The sequence below is a fragment of the Mirounga angustirostris genome, unplaced genomic scaffold (assembly GCF_029215605.1).
Source record: "Mirounga angustirostris isolate CCGP_5_RB_7025 unplaced genomic scaffold, mMirAng1.0.hap1 SCAF_17, whole genome shotgun sequence".
Lineage (NCBI taxonomy): Eukaryota > Metazoa > Chordata > Mammalia > Carnivora > Phocidae > Mirounga > Mirounga angustirostris.
Window position 1 is genome coordinate 41337281 of NW_026991725.1, and position 12954 is coordinate 41350234.

Genomic DNA, 12954 nt, shown 5'->3' on the forward strand with positions numbered 1-12954 from the left:
GATTTCTGCAACAGGAGGGTAGGATGAGGAGGGAACACAGGAAGGAGCACCCGGGAGCAGATGGATCTTGGTGTTGCCACTAGCTCGCTGTGTGAATTTAAGCAAATTGCTTTCCTTCTCTGGGACTCAGCTTCCTTGTCTGCAAAAGTAGAAGGTTGGTCTTGTGGTCTGAAAATGGAGAGACAAAAGTGTGGGAAGAAGGACGGGAGGGCATCAAGGGAAAGGAGTCAGGGGTCTTCCTGCCTCTGAGTTTAACCTCCAGGGGGACCGGGACAGCAGCTCTCTCCTGGGCCAGAGAAGATCAAGCCCTTTCACTTAGCGCCCTGTGAACACTGGACACCCTGGCTGAACAGCTGCCTTCTGGGCCAAGGACGGGGACTTGGTGTGCTCTAGGTTCCAAGGTTCCACGGAGGCTGTCCTTCCAGCAGCTGTGCAGCTCTCTGCTGAAGGCAGATGGTGGCCGGCTGGCAGCCCCCCGCACCCCCCTCAGCAGGGAAGAGCCTGCCAGGAGCTTCCCAGGCCCCACTGGGTCTCCTCACCTGACCTCGTGCTCTGGGAAGGTGAGCTTACCTGGGTCTGCAGTCCTGGTTCCAGAAGCGGTGGTCTTTTTGGAGTGGTTCCTACGTGCTCTGTCCACTCAGTAGTCTCATGCCTAGCCTGGCCCTTTCTTGTCTCTTTACATTATTTCCCCCAAAAGTCTAGGAAATGAGAAAGAGAAATGACTTTATTTACTCTCGGTTGCCTTTTTTTTTAAAGAATTTTTTAATTTATTCATTTGAGACAGAGAGATACAGAGAGAGAGAGAGCGCGAGCAGGAGCAGGGGGAGAGGCAGAGGAAGAGGGAGAAGCAGACTCCCCGCCGAGCAGGGAGCCCGACACGGGGCTCGATCCCAGGGCCCACCGGGCCCGGAGATCATGACCCGAGCCGAAGGCAGGCGCCCAACCATCTGAGCCACCCAGGCACCCCTCTCAGTTGCCTTTTGGATGCTCATTCCTGGAGCAGCTTATTCCCCCCCTCCCTGGGAGGGGGGCGGGGCAGGAAGAGGCCTCTTGTATTTGTTTCAGGCATCTGAGGTTTGGGGGAAGGCATGGGGACCCCTGACTTGGGGATAACACTCATCTCTTCAGTGGTCAGGTCTGGGGTTTGGGGGGGAGGAAGCATGGAAGGAAAATGTCACAGAGAAAGGATTTTTTGTTTTTTAGCACAACCCTAATGCTGAAACCCCAGAGTGGGGGTACTCACTTTGCAGGGGGATATACAGAGGGGCAGAGGGGCAGCCCTGGCCACATACTTAGTGCTTAGGGAGGCAGAGAGAGTTCGTGGGCTTTGGAAACCAGATGCTCCCAGGTTCCAATTCTGTGTCTTTTCCCACATTCCCAAGTGGTGTGTCCTTGGGCAGGTTGCTTAACCTCCATGAACCTGAGTGGCTGCCCCCCTTCAGTCGACAAGTATTTACTGAGCACTGTTCTAGGCATCAGAAGTGACCAGTGTAAGCCCACAGCTCCCACGGAGCTCAGTTATGTCTAAAAATGTGGCGGTGGTTAACACCTGCCTTGTGGGGCTGGGTAGGTTAACGGGATAGCCTCTAAGTGCCCAGGGGGTGGGAGTGACTAAAAATAGGCAAATAGATGGTGCTGTCATTGGGAGGCATGTGGCCGGCCACTGCTCAGGCTGGGTCTCCCAGGAATGGAGGGAAGCTGGAGGTGGGGGGAGTCAGTGACTGTGGGGACCACCCCTCCCCCCACCTCCCATGAACCTGCCTGTGCTGAGGTCATGGGTCACCACCAGGACCCCAGATCCTGGGCTTTCTCGGAACACCTCCTTGCCAAAGAGCAGAGCGCCTCTAATAGCCTGGAGTCTTTCTAAAAGCTTTGACCACAGCTCAGCTTACTCCCTGCAAACCCTTTGAAGCGCTTCCTTCGAACTTGCTTTGCATATTCTGGTCAGATCTGAATCAGACTAGCAGGAATTACCCCTCTCGGTAAAGTCTAGGTGGCTGCCTTAGCTTGTCAATGACGTGGTGAAGACGAGCTCGGTTCCATGGTGAGGAGCGCCCCTGACATACAGGGGGCAGAGCCTGAACCTCCGCGGCTCCCTCTCTCCCTCGGACGCGGCGCGGGTGCGGGTGAAAGAGAAAGCAAGGCAGGGAAGGGGCGGGGAGGAAAAGGCTCCAGTCAGTTTTCATTAAAAAATAGTGCTCTTTATTATAAATTACTGAATTGTTTCTTTTTTGAATATAAATATAAATATGTGCAAAGTTTGATGGATTGGTATTTTGTTGAGTTCTTCAAGCATCTCCTAACAGCCTCGAAGGCCTGGGTGGGGGAGGGAAGAGGACTGGAGGTGGAATCTTTATAAAAGACAGAGTGATTGAGGCAGATTGTAAACATTATTAAAACAAAACAAAACAAAAACAAAACAAAATAACAGGGAAAAAAAAAAAACCCAAACACCCCAACACACAGCTGCCCCATCCAGCCCAATAACCTGACACAGAAAACTTTGTGTTTTTTCGTTTTCCCCAAAAAGAACAGTTCCAGGTAATTCCATCACTGCTACATTCCTGTTAACTTTTCACTGATCAGTGCTATTGCAGAAGGGAGCAGCTGGGCTGGCAGGGGCCCCAGTCTCTCAATGACTTCCTGCCTGTGCCCTTCCCCCACCCCCCACCCCCCAGGTGAGGAGGGCTGTGGGACCTGGTGGCTCTGCTCTGCCAGAGCCCAGGCACCGGGAGGCACCTGTGACTGGCCAATACCGAATGGGCTCGCCTTCTTCCAGGGCTTGGCTGGAAGGCCTGGACCTCCACCCACCTCCACCTCCGCCCGCCCCTCCCCCCACGCCGAGGGGCCGGCAGCAGCCCTCCGAGGATCCCTTGGCCTCTGCCTGGATTGGCTGAGCGTTTGGCTTCTTGTGTGCCAGTCCCTATCCATGGGACAGGAAGCATTTAAGGCAAATCTCCTAGCCAGACAGGACGCACAAAGTAGAATCCTTCATCTTCTCTGTCCGGGGACCTGGGGTCAAAGATGGCTCATCTCCTCCACCCTCCTCCCACCCCCCAGGTGCCAGAAGGGAGAGCAGGGGTGGGGAAAAGAATAGTTGACCAGCCCACCCCTTCCCCTCCAAATGCCACTTCCCCCTTAAAACGGGGGAAGGGCCCTGGGCTCCCCGGCACTAGATGGACTCTGGGACCTGTGTTTCTGGTGGCTGTCCTAGAGAGGATAACAGAATAGCCCCCTTCCGGTCACCCCTTGCGCTCATCCCCCAGAGCCAGAGGAGGAGCACGCAGCCGCCTCCTCACCTGGGGTGGACAGTGGGAGTGGCCATCGCCGGGGCCAGCCTGTGGCCCGGAGGCCCCTGGGGCGCCCTCTCCCGCACCCTCTTCCAGGCCAGAGACCTGCTCGCGTTTAAAGCTACCTTTTAAGCCAAATCAAAGAGCAAACAAGTTCCGTTGGAAAGTTTGAAGACTCCCCGGCAGTTCTCACTAGTTCAACACTCCCGCAGTGTCCCCTGTTTGGAAATGCAGGGGGAGTCGAGGAAGCGAGGAAGAGTTGAGAAGAGAATCCACTGCTGTCGTCGCTGTCCCCACCCGGCCAGCTGGCTCCTCCGGAGAAGCCCGAGTGGGGGCGGGGCGCTCAGGTGGCACTCCCCCTTCCCTCAAACACATTCCAGGTCCCGCCTGCCCCATTCTGCGGGGGGGGGGGGGGGAAGGCCGAAGGGAGGGGCCAGTCCACCCCCCTGGCTCACCCGGGGCGGCCGGACTCTCCCGGTTGGATTCTTGTGCTTGTGCCACGGAGGAGAGGGGACCCAGGCTCCTCGCCCCGACCCCTGTCCTTTGCTCTTTAAAGCGGGGCATCGTACTGGTCCAGGAATTCCCGAATGGGCCCAGGCAGCTGGGTGACTTTCTCATAGGAGTCCAGGTGGCCATTGACGGTCTTCCGACAGAGATGTTGGAGAGTGGCCACGTTGGAGGAGAGGGGCCGGCTCAACACCAGAGGGATCTTCTCGCCCCCCGAGTAGATGTAATAGGCTCTCCTGGGAGGATTCCCTGGGAGCGGCTGGGATGGCGGCTGCTCGGGCACCTCGGAGGAGGGTTCGGTGGGCGGAGAGGGGAAGGAGGGGGCGCCGGGGGGCGGCATGTAGTGATGCACCAGCTTGAGCACGCAGTCGAAGCGGGGCACCGGCTGCGTGCTCCGGGGGTCGCTCTGCAGCGAGAAGCTGCCCCCCTCGCACTGGATGCGCAGATTCTTGGTCCCCGACTGGGTCTTGACGCTGAGCGTGAAGAAGTGGCGCTGGTCCGAGCTGTCGCGGATGAGGAAGGTGCCGGCGGGCTCGGCGCTGAGCAGCAGGTTCGCCTCGCCGCCCGTCACGGCGCTCCAGTAGAAGCCGCTCTCCTGCAGCTTGCGCACTGCGTTCACCACCAGCTGGTACTCGCTCTTGGAGCTGAAGGTCTTGAGGCGCAGGCTGGTGTCCAGGGGGCGGCTCATCCCGGCGGCGGGAAACTTGCTGTGGGTGACCATGGCGCACGGAGCCAGCGTGGATCTGCGCGGCGGCGGCTGCAGCTGCTCGGCGGCCTCCGCACAGCGGCCGCTACCGCATCCCCGGGGGCTGTGGGGAGGAAGGGGCGAGCCGCGTGAGTGCCCGGAACCCTCCAGCGCGCCCGGCCCGCCCCGGCTCCCCAGCCTCCGCCGAGCGGCCTGAGCACCCCCCCTGCCCGGAGGCCCCCTGCCTGAGCCCTTCTTCCCACCCAGGCACCCCGCGGAGCCCGCCCAGCCCCCGCCCCCGGCGGCGGGGTGGCCCCAGGCAGCCCCCTCCTCAGCGCGCAATGGGAGAACGCCGAGTGGGAAACTCGGGCGCGGAAGTTGGGTCTCCGGGAGCATGGCCGTGGTGGGGAGCGGGAGAAGGGCCCCCGGGACGCTCTGGGCGCCGCTCAGTCCGGTGGCCCCGGGCGGCGGGGACGGAGAGAGAAATCTGAGGCATGGGGGTGGGGTGGGGTGGGGAGGGGACATGAGAAGCCCGAGGGCCCAGCCTGGGTCTTCCGGGAACCTGGGATCTCCGGCTTCCATCCGCTCTGGCCCCTACCTCGTCCCCTCCCTGCCGGGAATGACCCGGGAAGGGGAGGGGAAACCGGGAAAAGCTCCCGGGACTAGCTAGCCCCCCCCCAGCCCCCGCTCCCGCCCCGCTCCACGCCGCGCCCCTCCTTCCTACCTGGTCCCAAAACGAAGTCTCCGGCCTTGGGGCTGCGCCTCCTACGGTCCCCAAGGCGAGGCGGAGGCGCGGCGGCCAGCGGTGGCCCGCGCTGCGCCCAGATGTTGGCGGCCGTGAAGTCCACAAAGGGCCTCGCGCGCGCGTCCCTCGGGCTTCGCTGGGGCGCCCGCCCTGCCCCCTGCGCGTCCCCGGGCCGGCCGGCGGGGACGAGGCGAGGGGCCGCGGCGGGAGCTGGGCTGGAGCGGCGGCGCAGGCGGCGGCGGCGCGGGAGTGTGAGTCGGAGCCGCCGCCGAGGCCGCGCTCGCGGGTATATACGCGGCCGCCGCGCCCCGCCCCCCCGATTCCTGGAACTGCGCGGCCGGCCTTCTTGTAATGTTTAGTCACTACTCGCAGCAATGAAAGGCTGCGCGGAGGGCGAAGGAGGGGCCGCGGGCGGCCGAGGGCGGGCCGCGAGCCGGGCCAGGACCGGCCGAGACGCGCGCACAGACAAAGCGCGGCGCGAGGCGGCCCCGGTGGCCGGCGGGCGCGGCGCCAGCCTCGGCGGCGCGTTCCTGGCAGCGGCCCCTCCCCCGCGCGCTCCGCCCCCAACTTCTCATTCACACTTTCCCCCTCCCTTCTAAGAAGGCCGGTTTCTGGCAGAGGCGGGGGCCCCGCTCCGGGAGCGCGCGGGCAGTTCCAGGAGGCCGAGCGGGAGAGCCTCCCGGCTCCCCTTCCCTTTTTCTCAGACCTCGCGGGGACACCCCCTCGCCCCCAGCCGGGCCCGTCCGAGGTCCCGATCGCGGCCCCAGGAGGCCCGGGCCTGCCGCGAGGGAAGTGGGGACACCCCAAAGCCCCCGGCGGCGACACTGGGGCCGGACCTGGGAGTTGAAGTGGGGGGTGGTGGGGACCTGGGGTCACGTCCCCGAGGCGAAGCCGGGAGTCCCAGGGATGGAGGGGACGCAGCCTGCGTGGCAGCTGTCCGGCCTCAGCCCCTCGGCCCACTGCCAGGTTCTTTGCCGACGCGGACGTGAGTGTCGCCTCCCGCCACCAGAAAGCCAGAGACAGACAAACAAGAACCGCTTTCACACATCTGAGTCTCCAAACTTTCGGGGTGCGCTGTGGGTCCAGCCAGGTGCTCTCACTGGGCGGGACTGGCCCGAGGGCAAGCAATGGCCCCACCCCGCGCCTCGCGTCCGCTAGAGGGCGCCCTGGGGTCTCATAGCGGGAGTGGAGTTCGGAGCTGCACCTCCCAAGCGGGGGACTGGAAACTGGAGGGGGCAGTGGGGAGGCTGGCTCAGGAGCTGGGGCGGGGGACCTTCCCGGGGGCCACAGGAGAATTCTCATCGCAGTTGGAATTAGACCTGGGGCTAAAAGTCCAGCAGCGGAGGATTTCCAGAAGACAGTTTTCAGAAGTTCAGCCCACTTCCAGATGGCCCAGGACCGCCGAGAATGTGCCCCGCCTCCCTTACCTCTGAGGGTGGGGGTCTGATCTCCCCCTGCCCCGGGTGTGAGGAGGTGTGTGTGGTGATGATGGATTTGCTCTTGGTCACGCCAGCATGGATGTGGGGGGCTTGGGCTAACCAGCGCCTGCTTTCTGAAGGTTGGCAACTTTTGCAGTCTGTCCCCAAACAGGCAGTGGGGTGCTGCGGACGCCTGAGGACCAGTTTAAATTCCACTTGAATCGTCACCTCTCGGGACACAGGGGCTGTGGGCTTTGGGCTGTGCCCTCTTCCCAAATGCCACCCTGCTGAAGATAATGAGTCGGGAAGGAAGGGAGAGAGGCTGACAACAGGCATCTTGGGAGTCTAGCACACAGAGGCCTGGCTCCTTCCCTTATCTGGGAGGGGACAGGCACCTGACTGCCTTTGCCACTGTATTTTCAATCTGTGCCATCACCTCTTTCTCTCACGCATGTCGGGACTACGTGAGATTTGGGCAGGATACCCAGCCTCTCTGGGATTCAGTTTGCCATGTGTAAAATAATAACAGTAACCTCTTTCCATCAGAGAGCTGAGATCACAAAACAAGAAGAGATTCTGCACATCAGAGTGTGCTAGAAATGGGAGGGATTCTGTCTCGTTCTTCCTCAGCTTCTATTAGGAGACAGTAGCAAGGAGGAAGTCTTCTTGTTATTTCTAGTTACTTCCGCAGAGGTGGAAATGGATTTATTCAACACATTTCTCAAATATTGGGCTCTGTGTACCAGGCATTATGCTAGCTGTTGAAATATAATGATGAATAAGACCAGGTCTTTGCCCTCAAGATGCTTGTGGGCTAATGAAATGGATCCTCCTCTCTCGAATCAGGAGTTCATTCTTTCTCTCGTCCAGGAAAAGGACAAGAGTGCACCATGACCGTACACTTCTGTGCTGAATCCGTGGAGGACAAGAAGACTCACAAGGAATAGCCCTCGAGTTAATGGATGAGAAAGTGCTTTGTAAATTATAATGCTCTGACACAAGTCAGGTTCATTCATCCAGTCCAGAAACCTTCATTGAGTGCCTGCTTTTGCCAGGCACGGAGCAAAGTGCTGGGTGAATCCCGCAGGGAGACAGGCGAGGCGAGAGACATGGGCCCCCCAAGTGAGGATGCCAGGAGGAAGGGGTGATTGTGATGATGACCCTAGGATACTTTGAGAGTTCATTTATGGGGGTGGTGTTGAAGGGGGGGAAGATAAGGAGGAGGAAACAGCCCTGGAACTCTGGGAATTCCCGACTAGTTGGAGGAACTCATGCTTCTGAAGCAAGAGCATGGTCCCCAAATGAGCTTGGGCTCTGCAGAGGACCCGCAGCAAAAGCTGCATGTCTGCATGTCTGCATGTCTGCCAGCAAGCTGGGAGCGTGCCCTAGAGTTCAGGACTGACTGGAAGGGCAGAGAGGAGGGGCAGTATCAGCTGGGCTGGGGGAGGGGGTTGCTGAAAAGGGCTGTCGGCCTGGGGCTTGTAGGGGGGTGGGGGGGGTGCTGCCCTGCTTGCATACTGACTCTGGAGACTGAACTGCTGTCTGGGCTCCACCAGCCAGTAGCTGTATGACTTCTGGCAACTTACTTCCCCAGCCATGCCTCAGTTTCCTGATTTGTAAAATGGGCTGATAATAGTACCTACCTCATCTGGTTGTTGTAAGGACTAAATGAGCTAATGCATGCAAATGCTTAGGATGGTACCTTGAACATATTAAACGCTCAGTGCACGTGTCGGCTACATTTTTTTTTTAAAGCACTGGGGTGTCTGGAGAGAGGAGGTGTGGCTGCAGCCCAGGCTGCTAGGGGATGGGTGTGGCCAGGAATGGCTTTCTGTTTTGGAGAGCCCTGTTATCTCCTATGTAAGATACATTCCATGAAGCTTCTTGTCTTCAAACAGATCAGCCAACTACCAACTTTCCCTTTGGCTTTCTAATAACTCCAGGTTTCCAATGCTTTTGGGATGATTCAAACTTCTCTAAGGCCACCATCAGTGGCCACTACCCCCACCCACCTCTCATGGAGCCCCAGGCTGTCTCCAGAAGTTCCCCAGGCCTGGGTCTTTGCATGCTCATTTCCTTCCAGGTGGAACTGCCTTCCACACTTTGGCTGGTTTTTACTTTTCCTTTAAGACTTGGCAGAGACTCAGTCTAAACTTCCAGGAGAGTTCCCTCCACGCTGACCAACATGCCCTGATTACTTGTCTAGTGAGAACCTAGAGGAAACAGACGGTGTTTGTTTTTTTCAAACCTGGTACATAGAAAGTGCTCGATGGGAAAAAAAGAAAGAAAGAAAGTGCTCGATGAATCTTTTTTTTTTAAGATTTATTTACTTATTATTTTGGGGGGGAGGGGCAGAGGGAGAGAGAATCTCAAGCAGGCTCCCCACTGAGGACAGAGCGGATGCAGGGCTCCATCATATGACCCATGAGATCGTGACCTGAGCCAAAACCTAGAGTCGGATGCTTCATCGACTGAGCCCCCCAGGCGCCCCTGAATGAATCTTTAAGAGATTGTTTTAACTCCTGTTTTCTATCCTTTTCAGATGCCACTGACTGCTTATTTCTAGAGTGGCTTTTGATTTCTTCCTGTAGGACTCGGGAGCATCTGTAGATGGGATAGAGGGGGTGGAAGCCCCATGTGCCTTTGGTGTGGATTAATAAACCTGCTAATCTGAAGACAGAGTGAGGACTCAAATTTTGCTGGAAAAGTGGGAAAGGAGGCACTGGGCCAGTACAGGGCACAACCCAGGAGACCCTCTTCCAGGCAAGAGAAATGCCCAGAGCCGAGCAGTCCCAGGGCGGTGTGTCCCTCCCACCCTCCCTGCCTGCTGGGGACTGTGGGGGTGGGGTTGGGGAGGGGAAGAGCCCATCCAGGTCTGGCCCCTCCACCCCACCTGCTGTCTTCCTGGCTATGGGATTTAGGAGACTCCTGCCTTCTAATCTCTTCCTTTGCAGAATTTCTATGAAGTCAGAATCCCATTTCCAGGCAAAGGTGCTTGGTCATAAAGATAATACAGATTCATTCATGAGGGAGGGGAAGTACACAGCAGTTTCAGCTGCTTGTGGGGCTTCACTTACTCATGGGGAGTGACAGATGATGAGCTCTTCCCCAAACCTCAGAGATGGGAACTCTGGCGCCTGTGGGGTTGTCGTGGGAAGTGACGGCCTGGCCTGGTGAACACAAGGTCCCATACTCTCATAGACGGTCTTCTTGTCTTCTGGCCAGCCTGGGGGCGGGCTGTAAGGTTGCCATTGTTCAGAGGCCTTGTTTGTACCAGATGGGTTAGGAGACTGGCCTCAGACCGCAGCGTTGCTCAACACCAGGCCCTCGGCCTCTGTCTTTAAGACTGTGGGCTTCCTATGGCACAAGGCAGCCTGGGTTGGCCTGCCCCATGGCTTTATATTGCTTATTCCGCATTGGTTATGCTCCTACTACGTGCGGGTTGGTTGACTAGGCCTGGGGATGCAGTGGTGGGGGAAAGAATCTGGTTCTTTCCCTCTGCAGCTTCTAGTCTAGTGAGGCTTCTCCTCTTCTTGCCCCCCCACCCCCGATTTTTTCAGCTCATTTGAAGAGGATGCAGGGAGTCGGTGGGGGGGGCGGCGCTGTGTCTTATCAGACCTCTTGGAAGCCGTGTTGCCCCTCCTGCCCCAGGGTGGCTCTTCCAGGGCCTGGTCGGGCCGCCCAGGGCTGATGCATCTTGTTCTCTCCCCAAGGAAGCCCCTGTCTGTCCTTGCTGGAGGCAGGGCTAGCAGGGAGGTGACCTTCCAGGGCAGGGGGAAAGGTCGAGGGATCTCACCACAGGTGGACCCTGATCTCTCTTTGCTGCTTGTGACAATCCCCAGAGGCAGGCCAGGGAAACCGGGACAGTGGCTTGTGGCCTTTGTTCCTGCTGGGAGGGGCGACAGAGCTAATGAAAAGGTTTGTGGCTCTAAGGTCTGGAGCAGTGGAGGGGTTCTTTCAAGCCTGACATTCCAGGCCCAGCTGGCCTCTGGCATTTCCCGGAAAAAAGTGCCGAGAGAGGGGAAACTTCACCAACCCACCCACCCACTCACCCACCCTGCCTTGTCAGATTTCTTGTTTCCTCCAGGGCTTGGGCTGGATCAGAGCTCCAAACCCTGCCATGGGGGGGGGGCATTTCCCCCCCACAGACGGGTTGTGGGAGGGTGGTGGGTCAGTGGAGGAGACTTTAGGAGGGTGCAGAGGGTATGAGGGGTGCATCTTGGGGGGAGGGAAGTTTCTTTCCACTGCTCTATGAGGAATCCACATCTGTTCCAAGTTCTGAGTTGCGGGTAGAGAGTGGGGCAGTTAGCTTCCAGCCGACTGTCTCTTTTGACCCCAAACCAACAAACCCCACTCTGTCCGGGGCTAGGATGGGAATAGTCTCCATTGGCCCTGAAGCAGCCACTGTGCCCGCGCCCGCACTCAGGAACAGACACCCAGGCAGCGGGCAGTTCTGGGAAGAGGCCGTGGTGAACCATCTGGGCTGCGATGCAAGTGAGGCCTGGCCCGGCGCCCAGAGCTAAAGTGGCAGTGCCCAGGAGAAGGAGAGCCTGGCTAGGGGGGTGACGAGTGAGGCTGGCTCCCGGGAGCTGTTGCCCTGGGCCCCAGACGCCCGAGGGCTGGTGGAGGACCCCTGGGTGCAAGGCCTACAGTAAACCAGATGGCTGGGCCCCCGGAGCAAGGCGGCTCGGAGCCCCCGACCCATGGAGTTCTGGGGTCAGGCGTTGCTCACCAACTCACCTGCGTGAGCTGATAGCCCACGGCCTGCACAGAGCTCCCTCCAGTGGCGAGATCTCCACGGGGACCTCCTAAATGCCCCATCCAGGGGTGTGACAGCACTAAGAAGGTCCTTGATTCCCCCACATTGTGAAGCACACACTGACAGGCACTTTGTCAGGCATTGAATCTTGGGCCAGGTCAAACGGGAAATGATACACCCTCTCTCTGGCTCCCAAGGTCTGGAACCAGCCACAGGGGCAGAGAAGTGCGTTGGAAGGAGTGGGAGGTAGAGTATCTATCAGGAACAGAGGTGAGATTCTAAAGCATGACGTCGTTCCTTCCCACTTCTTGCTTTGCTCATGCTGCACTCATCTGGCCTCACATTGCATGGTTCAGAGTTCTTAACGCAGGTACTCGTACTGCCCCCTCCCCAGGATTTCATAAGCCCCCTCTATTTGTAAACAAAATGCTAGGGGCAGTCCAGATTTCTGGGGTCGATAAGCCTACCCAGAGTCACTTCTTGCTCTTGCAAGACTTATTTTTACAAAACCACTCACTCACTCATTCATTTGTTCCTTTAAGAGATAATTATTGAGCACCTACTATGTGTCAAAGATTGAGCAGGGTGCCTGGAATTTATCAGTCTGGGTCCTCATGAAGTTTAGATTCTTTCCAGAAGGACAAGATTCCCCCACAATTGATGTCATGATTAATTAATTTTGACTGCACTAAGTACTATAAAGGAAAAGTCCTGGGGGGAGGGTCTGTGTGAGCATATTATGGGGAGACCGCATCTATGGGGGGGCAGCCGAGGGGATTCCCTGAGGAAGTGACACACGCAGTATGATGGGAAGCTGAGGTCTGGAGGGGTCACCTGACCTCCCCAAGTTTCCCAGCTTGTGGGTGCCAGGAGCAAGCAGAGCCTAGGCCCGGGGCACCGCCAGTGTCTGGGGGCCTGGGCTCTGCCGCTGAGCATCTTCTATGTTGCTCCCTCTGCCTCTCTCTCCCTCCCACCTATGAAAAGCTTTAGCTCCCTGCTTCCAAGCTCCACCTGAGGCAGCTACAAGCAGACAAAATGAGAGTATCATACTCCCTTAAACCCCTGAGAGATGGGTCAGGTACATTCTCTGAATTTTGGAACTTCGAAATTTAAAATGTGTTTTATGAAGAGGTAATACAATCGAAAGGTACAAACAGATGAACTGTGATCTTCTACTATTACCCTGTCCTCCCATGGTGCCTAGGATATGTTTTTATAGACCAAAGACGTGTGAAGTGGTGAACTATTGGCTGAACACGACCCATAGATGCATTGGTTGGATTGCACAGAACTAAAAATAATTTTTTTAAAGACTATTTGTTTATTCATTTATTTGAGAGAGAGAGAGAGAGCACAAGCAGGGGCAGAGGCAGAGGGAGAAGCAGGCTCCCCCCTGAGCAGGGAGCCTGATGTGGGGTTCGATCCCAGGACCCTGAGATCATGACCTGAGCTGAAGGCAGACACTTAGCCAACTGAGCCATCCAGGCGCCCCCCCAAAATTTTTTTGAGACAACATATTAAAATCTGGAAATTTCACATTCACATCTGAA

The 12954-nt window shown here is 57.7% G+C and overlaps 1 protein-coding gene across 1 annotated transcript; it reads right to left on the reverse strand.

Annotated features, from left to right (window-relative positions):
- Positions 1 to 2179: 2179 nt before the first annotated feature.
- Positions 2180 to 5502, reverse strand: SOCS3 (suppressor of cytokine signaling 3). Its single transcript, XM_045888355.3, has 2 exons — positions 5207 to 5502; positions 2180 to 4606 (listed from the first exon to the last, which is right to left on the reverse strand). Exon 2 carries the CDS (start codon positions 4516 to 4518, stop codon positions 3841 to 3843), a length of 678 nt encoding a protein of 225 aa, XP_045744311.1. The 5' UTR covers positions 4519 to 4606; positions 5207 to 5502; the 3' UTR covers positions 2180 to 3840.
- Positions 5503 to 12954: the final 7452 nt, after the last annotated feature.